This window comes from Cicer arietinum, chromosome 1, assembly GCF_000331145.2.
Source record: "Cicer arietinum cultivar CDC Frontier isolate Library 1 chromosome 1, Cicar.CDCFrontier_v2.0, whole genome shotgun sequence".
Classification (NCBI taxonomy): domain Eukaryota; kingdom Viridiplantae; phylum Streptophyta; class Magnoliopsida; order Fabales; family Fabaceae; genus Cicer; species Cicer arietinum.
Genome location: NC_021160.2, coordinates 40207700 through 40217944, shown reverse-complemented (window position 1 = coordinate 40217944; position 10245 = coordinate 40207700). Strand labels below are relative to the sequence as shown.

Here is a 10245-nt window from a genome sequence, read left to right as displayed (position 1 = left end):
TTCCCTACAATATATATAGGATGTCTTAATACATAACACTTGTTCGACGTTATACACTCTAATGACATTACATACTAAAGGTGTGCTTCCGAGTTGATTTTAAAAAAATTTGAGAGAGAAGAACTTTTGAAGGTTATCTATATTTTTATATATATTTAATATTTAAAAAAAATTAAAAGAACAATGCCATATTATATTATCATGTATCATGTTATTCTTTCATTTTTTTAAATATTAAATATATATTAAAATATAAATTTAACTCTTCAAAACATTTATCTTCAAAAATCCTGTAAAGTTTATCTCAGAAACACACAAAACTAGGATTAAAAAGTTTATAATGAAATAGGAGGAGAAACTCATTTGTAGAGAAGCATTAGAGAATAATTCATCAAGACTAATTTGCATGCAATCAGATCATATATCTATATAAAATTCAATGGTCGACTAGAGTACATGTTAAAATATATAAATTTAAGGTGTACGCATGAAATATCACATGGTGTGGTCTCAACACCTTAACTACCCATTATTGTTTTCATATTTAAATAAATCAAAAGGCCAAATTCCTAAAATAGGCATATTTTTGTCTCCAATCTTCACACCTAGCTAAACATATGATGAAAATACATTCGAGAGAAATTTTTGGTATCTACGAAAAATATTATAATGATAAAGACAATAGATATGCTTTAAATAGTTAAAATGTTACTTTATTGTTATGATGAAATTTCCTTAATTAACTAAACCAATGATGAAATGGAAAAAGTAAGCATACTAATATAGTGTGTGTATAAAATTTCCTGATTAATATGATTAGAATTCGTGTTGTCCACCATTATGATGACAAGACAAAATGATCCTTAACCTTTGACAACAGCATATATATGTCAACTTCATTCATTCTCGTTGAAACTTTTTCACTTTCATTCTTGTAGACCAAAATTAAAATTTAAATCCACTATACAAGGATATTAATTTGTTAGAACGGGAATTGAGGAAACTCACTTTAATTGAGTAAGGCAAGAAATAACAAAGAGAAAATGTAATGATGTAGTTTAATAGGGGACCTCTCAACCAGCTCAATCACTACTACCTTTTTTTCTTTCTTTCTTTTTCTTTTGCTTTCTAAATACACTTTTGATTTTGTGTTACTGGCTTAATTGTATTTAAATTTCAGTCTTAATTAATCCTTGTCATTTGTTCTTTTAAACTAAAAGAATTTTTATGTTGAAGACTAGAGGCACTCAACATTCTTTTTCTATTAATTGGTCAGCATCAAATAATGCAAATTTTTCCCACCATTTATTAAGGGTTGCATGTAAAGTAAAAGATAACAAACACACTAACTTGTTGAGAGTGAGAGAGAAGATGTGAATTTGATGAAAATACATGAATATGAAGAAATGAGAAATTAATGAAATAGATCAACAAAGACAATAATTTTAAGAAATGAGAAAGGAATTGAAAGAGAATAACTTTGAAAGGAATTGACTATTACAAGCTCAATAACCATATGATAAAATAATTGATGGATAGGTTGAACTTTCACTCCATATGTCATATACTAAAGACTAAGTTGATAATGACGAGGTTCGTGATGATGATATCTGTGATCATGAAGATGAAGAGTTAGATGGAAGGACAAATAAAATTGAATGAAAATAATATATTTCATTTTTTCGGGACTAAAATATATTATTTTATTTTTTATGAGTACGTAAAAATACTATTTAAATATATATATTTTTAACAAAATTATTTAAATATTTATGTTATTTTGTTTTATACATTCATATGTTTAATCCATTTATTAAATGTTTATGGTGTGTATGAATTATTTTTATCAATATTAAAATCGAATTAAAAAGAGTGTTTTGTTGTTGTTTTAGACAATAAGTTTAATGGATTGTAAAAAAATCATAGTTTAAAGATGACATTAGTAATAACATATTTAATAAATCTAACAGATTCAATCACAAAATATGTCTCCAAATCCGTCGGTAATGGTATAGAAAATTAATTCAACGTGGTCACTAAATATATCCCCAAATTGGTGGTTGAAATCATTCGCTAATACAGTCACTAAATATCATTCGTCGATTCGGTTGCTAATAACTAGAGACTAGTGGATTATCAACTGGAAAATGTGATCTCTAATTTGGCCACCAATTTTGAGTACCACATTAAGTGGGAGCATTCTTTTAACTTTTTTTGTGAAGGAAAATTGTTCATTAATTGTATAGTTATTTGTCATCATAAAAAATAGAGAGATGGTTAATGTATAAATGATTTTAACTACAATTCTCTAGTTAACATCTTGATGATAACAAAACAAACAAATAAAGAACAACTATCCCCTACATTTTAAGTTAGAAGGCAAAAATTGATATTAACGACTATCTATTTTAAGGTAGCATAAATTACAAGTAAGTTATAAATAATAATCTAAGTGTTTCTAATCCAAATAATATTATCACCTAATAAACAAGTAATTATGTTTACTAATAGATAAAATCATAATATAGCAATAAAGAGTATTACAATATGCATCTGATAATCTACAGTTCAAGTCAAAGCATTAAAGACAAAGGAAATACAATGATTGACCCTCTAAAGAAAAGGGAAAATAATGTTGCAATAATTATCTACCTCTAACTAAAAATCCATCTTGATCCTTTGCCTCAAAGATTATAAGAAGAAAGCTCCAAGTGAAGCATCTGATAAAGTCAATGTTCTTATACAAGTTAGATCCTCCAATGAACAAAGAAAGAGAAACTACTAAACAAGATCACGATGACTCTAAATAATATATTGAAGTTGAGTCCGACTTTGTTAAATGCATTATCAACGCATCTCTGTTGAATCTTCAGATACAATGTCACTTTGGTGATTCTGTGTCTGATAATCTTGACATCCAATTTGACCGTTTGATAAAGTCAACACTTTGAAAAAGTCAACATGTGAAAAAATCAACACTATGTTAAGAATCTATGCTCCAACATCCTTTGCTCATCATAATGGATTTATCTTCTAGTGATTGACCCTCTAAAGAAGAAAGAAAAATAATGATGCAATGGTTATCTACCTCTAACTAAAAACCCATCTTGATCTTTTGCCTCAAATATTATAAGAAAAAAGCTCAAAGTGAAACATTTGATAAAGTCAATATTCTGATATAAGCTAGATCCACCTGTGAACAAAGAAAGATAAACTATTGGACAAGTTCACAATGACTCTGAATAATCTGTTGAAGTTGTGACTGACTTTGTTAAATGCTTTATAAACGCATCTTTGTTGAATCTTCAGATACAAGTTCACTTTAGTGATTTTGCATATGATAATCTTGACATCCTATTTGACTGTATGATAAAGTCAACACTATGAAAAAGTCAACGTATGAAAAAATCAACGACGTGCTAAGAAATCTACGCTCCAACATCATTTGCTCATCATAATGGACTTATCTTATAACTAAAGAAGTGCATGACATCCTCTAAGATTTGTCTTCTTAATCGAAGATATGTTGAATTAATTATGAAGATATATATGGATAGAGCTATCAAAAAAGTCCCAAACTCTAAAACCCCATTTAAGAAAATTCTTATTAAGCCCCTAATATTAGATTTCATGGGGCTTAAGGGAGAGGGCTTATAGGCCTCCAATATTTTATTAATATTGAGATTTGTTTTCTTATAAAAATTTTGAAATTTATTTTTCTCAAAATATTGTGAGAAAAATTTTAAAAAAAAATCTTGAAAGAAATTATTATTTTTTTCTCAAATTAAAAAAATTTAGAAAATATTAGTTGTGCAAGAAAGATCTCCAACGGAAACACTCTCAACAAATACATTTCTCAATATTTAAGTAGAAACTGATCAATATGAAAAATAAATTTGAGAGAATGAAAACGACAATGTGTTAAGAAGAAATTCTATAAAAGTCTAGAACACGTCAAAAGAAATGAATGGATGAAAAAATCCTATCAGTAGAGAGTTACTAAAATTGGTATGAATAAGTCAAAGTATTTAATACACTTGAATTGATATAAGACGTGAAATGTAATATTCTCTCAATGAGAGTTAGAATCCTATAATCAAACTTTGTGTCCCTTCAGACACAAATTGGATCTGATGAAAACTAGTCTGATAGTGGCAAAACTCTTTTGTCCATTAGAGGTACATGAAGAGGTATAACAATACTTATGAACCACAACGACAGACTGCCAGAAAGTTGAAGAAATGTTCCAATGATGATAGCTTGGAATAGCTAAAGAAGAATACTTATAGCCTAAAGAGCTAGAGTAAACAATACTTGAATGTTACAATTAAAATGGTGAATTAAGTCATCAATTGTACTGATGTTAAATCTTTTTGTAAAGGGAGGACAAGATGTAGCAACAGTTTGTTATGAACTAGTATAAAAATCCTTGTGTTCCTTCTATGTTTCTCCCTGTTACTCTAAGCTATGTTCTTTACGATTCAACTTTATTTTACTAAATCTGTTTTATAATCGTAAGTTAAATGATTTGATAAAGAACATATATTTTTGGTTAAGCAATTGAAGTATTTTTTTAGAAATGTCAAAACTCAAATCAACCCTACCCCTTTCTTGTGTTTTCCAACACCTTCAATATCTTTATATTCAATATCAAAATCACTGGATGGGGGTTGGGCAACAATTGCTTTTGTCAACGCCTCTAGTTTTTTTTCTCTAACTCTTCTTCTATTTTGCTTTGCAGTCTTTTCTATTTATGGATCAAACAAAAATCTCGATCTTTCACCCTAGACACAAAATTCATAACATTTTAGCAACAAAGAAATAACCAAAAAGAAATAATGACAATTTAGAGCAGTTAAAAGAGAAAAAGAAAAACTAAATATTTTTTTTTTCGAATTAAAGAATTAAAGAAAATAAACATTTAATAAAATAAAACTAAGTACAACTACTTTGCCTTGTCGATAAATTAATCAATAATCCTCGACAACAATACCAAATCGTTTAAGTAATAAAGTGATAAATAAAATCGCCTCCACAAGGATTATAATCAACTTAGTAACGCAACAAAGTAGTAAATACTTAGGTAATAAAAAAGTTTATAAATTGGTTGGTAATTTTGAACAAGCGTAAAATTAAATAGAGAAAATTCATTATGAGAAAAACGACTAGAATATTTGAATCACCTTCTTTTTACTATGTAATTACTGATTTACTATTTTAACAATCTAACCTATTTGATTTCATCAAATTAACCAATAAGATTAAGACCAATTCCAATAATGATATTGGAACATGCATAAGAACAAATTAGCTCATATAGAAATATTGAAACATGAACATATATTTTGGTTCCAATTATTATAGTTTATTTTCCGATAACAAAGTGATATCTTGGTTCAATTCTAGGATGATCAAGCACAAAAAAAATATTAAGAACAAAAATATATGAATAATCAAATACATTTTAATTGCATAAATAACATACGAGAACCAAAATAACATAGATTCAATAAGGTTCATCTAATCCCGAATCAATGAGTAGATTAGATACTCATATTGTTTGATACAAGATACATAGAAAGAAGAAAATTACACATAAGGATTGCACTAGGTCTCCTCTAAGGTGTAGTTGTCTCCTACTTTGCATCCAAAAATTTGAACCCGACAAAATTCTAATTTTTGACTAAGTAATGATTTGAGAACGCATACCAATATATTGTGTTGGGTTTGAGCGCAATGTGCTACACGAAAATTTATTGTGGCGCAGCAAGCTACGCAATGCGCTGCACCAAAATTAATTATGACGCGACACATTGCGCAATGTGCTGAGACTATCCCCTGTTGCGCTCAAAGCTAATGAGTTGTTGCAATGTGCGCTGCAACACAATGACTGGCACAATGCGCCTATGGTTCTTCCTGTTGTGCTCCGACTTCCAAAAAGAAATAATTTTGCACTCTAAGATAACCATGTATCAATATTAACCCTATGTAACTTCGAGTTTTCGCTCCTCAATGTAATTGACCTATAACATCAAAACAAAAAATGAATACTTCAAGAATTTTTCAGGTTAGAAAAGGTTAATACCAAAACATTCAAAAATAATCTAAGACGATTCAAAATTATTTTCTTATTTAATTAACTATAAAACTAACTAGAATGAATGAAATTTAAAACAAAAGTTGTTTAAATTCTAAATTATCTAACTTTCACATTTTTAGATTTAAAATTGGTGGTAGTGGCTCTTTTTTTTTTACGAAATTATCAAATATTCCTTATGCATAGTTTTTTTTTTTTTTTACAATTGTTCCTTGTATATAGTCGAATCAGATTAAAAACATTATGACATAAGATGAAATTTTTTGTTGACAGGCTATAAATGATTCTTAGAAATGATATAGACTTTCTTGAAGAATTGATAGACCCGCCAAAATAGACTTACTAGGGCACCATGATTTTCCAACGTCAAACCGTGCAAGTCTTAGTATATATACATAGATTATTCATTCTGATTGTGTTTCCTTGTTGTTGAAGTACAATTCTGTCCTTTTTGGTGACTAAGATTTCTCTTTGTATATTTATGTACAAGTCTTATGAAAATGTTGTGCAATCAATTACCTTAGGAAAAGGTGATAGTGAATTTCAATTACCAATTTCAATATGGCTACAAAGACACTCAATTAATTAGACCTTTAAGATAGGGACACCAAATTATGAGTGAACCTGAAGTTTCAACTCCAGCTCATTTATCTAATGTGATTTACAATGGCAACCAATGAGACGTTCTTTAATTTCTTTCTTCTTTCTTTCTTTAATTGGTATTGTGTTTTTTTCAATGTGCATGTCACCAATTATAGGATGATAAAAAAAATTTACATATAGTATATGGACAAGTAGCTGGCAAAAGAAAAAAGAAGTAAATGCTTGTTTAAATTGAATTTAGTCCTAAAGTATCACTCTCCCTAGTCTAGTCTTTAAACTATATAAATATAATAAACATCTAACGTATATAAAATATGTGAATTTAATCTATGCTATTAAGATATACTTTAGAGACTAAATAACAAATTTCAATATACTTTAAAGATTAAATTGACAAATTTAATATAATTCATAGATTGTTTAGAGATTAAATTGAATGTTATAGGACATTTGATATGTTGTGGTACAAATAAAACTAGGACTCCTCTATTTTTTCTAAATCTAGTATGTATAAGTTTTGTCACTTAGCTCTATGGAGAGAAATGTTGTATAATTTCTTGAGGACATTATGAAAATATACATTCTATGTGATTTCAAATATAAATAAAAATAAATCAATGAAAATTGATCTATTTAATTTTAATATAAACTAAATACATCAAATTTTGTTTACCAGTGATTTTTTTATATTTGATACCAAAATAGAATTTAACATGGAAAAACCATGAAAGAGTCAAAATCCATTTAAGTTTCACTACATTAATTATAAGAATCAACAAATATTTTGTTTATTATTAAACACTTTTCCAAGACAAAAACCTTTGTTTTCTTCCTTGTTATGGATTCTACCTGTTTGATTAAATGCCTAAACGAATTGGAAAACGAAGGTAAATTTAGCTCATTAAATATTCTTCAACTTGCCAATCATTCTAGTAACCTTCTCTCTTACTCACGGTCCCACCAATAAATATCTACTAGAACAAGTTAAAATAACAACGAAAATTAGAGACTAAGAAATAAAATTGATCTTTAAATTAGACAATTCTAACATTCAACAACTTGATTAGAGACAGTTTTACTTTTTTACATTTCTAAATTTTAGTCACTATTTCAAAAAATTTAGTAGATGTTGAGTGTTACATTGGATTTTGGATACTATGGCAGGGTAGGACCCATCTATTATTTCTTGTCATTGTAATTTGTAAGGTGTCTGTCTATTTATAAATGATGTTCTAAAAAATACTCATATGCTCACTCAATTCTCTAAAAAAGAGTGTTTGGAGAGAGATGGTGCATCGTTGCTGCAGCAAACAGAAGATCAAAAGAGGATTATGGTCTCCTGAAGAAGATGAGAAGCTTGTTACATACATCACCACTCATGGACATAAAAGTTGGAGTTCCCTCCCAAAGTTTGCAGGCATCACTTTCTCAATTCTTTGTGATTGTGTACGAGTTTGTAAAAATGATTTTGAGCATGTGCGCGTGTGTTCGCGGCCGCAACATTTCATGACTTTTATCTATGTTTCTATGACCATAATGCAACTGTAATTGAGCCTGCATTTTAAAATTGTGTCTTTCATAACACCACTCATGATCATGGAAATTTTTAGGGATGCATTTATCTCCCATTTTAGCATGAATTTGTGTCTATGACTGCAATCTGAACTGCGACATCATAACTTTTGATAGCTCTAGCCAACTTCGATTGATGCTTTTTAAATCTTGAATGTGTCTGTTTGTTTGGATGTGTTTCTTTTCTTATCAAACACTTTTGGTCATAGAAATTTGCATGCAATTCTCTTTCATTTGTGTTTGTGTGTGTGTAACAAACAAAAGAAGATTTTGTGGTTTGATGTGTGCAGGCTTACAAAGATGTGGGAAGAGTTGTAGATTAAGATGGACTAACTATTTAAGGCCAGATCTAAAAAGAGGTTCCTTTACTTCTGAAGAAGAACAAATCATAATTGACATACATAGAATTCTTGGAAATAGGTAAATGATATAGTAATTACAAGCAAAAAAATTGAGAGAAAAAGTTTGTAGCAGTATTAAAGGGCTTTCATATTCATCATGCATGCATTATTTGTCAAGTAAATAGTCTTTTTCATAGCTAAATTTGTAAGGTGTTATAACAAAAGTTCTGAAATGTACCAATAATATAAAAACATACTTAAACGTGTTATTCATTAATCATGTTAGTCATTGAATATGTCTTTTATAAGTTAGTTTGGTCCTCGAAATTATGTTAAGTTAGTATAATAAAAGATATATTTAGAGACGTTTTTGTAATTGCAATACATTCAGATATTATAGTGATATTGACCATGTCTTAGACATTCAAAAACCAAAATTACTGATTACTCATTATTTGTCTGATGCAGATGGGCTCAAATAGCAAAGCACCTCCCTGGTAGAACTGACAACGAGGTCAAAAATTTCTGGAACTCATGTATTAAAAAGAAGCTTATTTCTCAAGGCTTAGATCCACAAACTCACAATTTACTTTCTCCTCATAAGAGATCCTCAAAACATAACAACATCTCTAATATCCATCAAAATTCCAATTCCATTTTCATTCTTACATCACAAATTCCAAATGCTGATCAAACTTTTTCTTCACTACCAAATACTATTCTTCAAACTCCTACAACTGTTTTCCCTAAACAATTTCAAACATCTTTCAATGTTCTTCCAAATAAACATCTAGATCAACTTTGTGTTGTCGAGCAAGAACAACCTCAAAACATATCCAACATTTGTTCAAATTCATGCATTGACCCTTCTAATGTTGAAATGTCTAACAATACTGAGAATATAATTTGGGTTTCAAGAGTTAATGATGATGATGATTTTAGAGGTTCAACATGTGAAGGAGGAACACAAGCTGAAGTGCATCAAGAGAAAGACAAGATTTGTGAGAAGGGAAATGAAGTAATTGACAACATGGGCAGTATTGAAATGAATGATGGTGATTGTTTGGAGAATTCTAATTTTGATTTTGGGTTGTTAGAGAGTGTACTTAACTCTGAATTTATATCTCATGATCTGGATTATATGGATGAACTTGCATGGAATTTTTAGACCATACTCTAATTCTCACTATCCATCATTTATGTATATTATCAATAACTATCCCCCCAATTAATAAGATGTGCATATTTTACTTTTACCTACATTTTGAAATTAACAAACAGAGGATATATATGCAGCTATGGATTTTGGAAAATATATTTTATATATAGGTAAATTATTTGTGGTTGATTTATTAGGAGTAAGATATAATTTGTTAGTAGCAAAGATTGTTGGAACATTTGGTAAATTGGGTAAGTGTTCTGCATAGGAGATATTTCAGATAATACTAGTGTTTATAAAATGGAGGGAATTATATTTGGGGAGTACCTTCCATGACGTTGTTCCAGTTCGTACCATTTTGCTGGTCCACTTTTCCTTTTTTTCTGTCTCTTTTGAAATATTTATTCCTATAGTATTTAAATGCCATCAAAATCTTAAACTTTTGCGTTTAATAGAACACATTGACTTTTGTG

The 10245-nt window shown here is 28.9% G+C and overlaps 1 protein-coding gene across 2 annotated transcripts; it reads left to right on the top strand.

Moving 5' to 3' along the window:
- Positions 1-7960: 7960 nt before the first annotated feature.
- Positions 7961-9873, top strand: LOC101508397 (uncharacterized). 2 transcript variants are annotated; one of them, XM_004488498.4, is made up of 3 exons: positions 7961-8117; positions 8563-8692; positions 9082-9873. In XM_004488498.4, the coding sequence occupies exons 1-3, from the start codon at positions 7988-7990 to the stop codon at positions 9779-9781; spliced, it is 960 nt and encodes a 319-aa protein (XP_004488555.1). In that variant the 5' UTR covers positions 7961-7987; the 3' UTR covers positions 9782-9873. The 2 variants fall into 2 exon arrangements, with proteins under 2 accessions (XP_004488555.1, XP_027191364.1); XM_027335563.2 differs by lacking the exon at positions 7961-8117 and having other exon boundaries at positions 8153-8692.
- Positions 9874-10245: the final 372 nt, after the last annotated feature.

Coding starts and splice junctions, on each gene's coding strand:
- LOC101508397 (XM_027335563.2), top strand. CDS start 8,427: ATGTGTCTGTTTGTTTGGATGTGTTTCTTTTCTTATCAAACACTTTTG. Junction 8,693..9,081: donor CATAGAATTCTTGGAAATAG/GTAAATGATATA, acceptor TGTCTGATGCAG/ATGGGCTCAAATAGCAAAGC.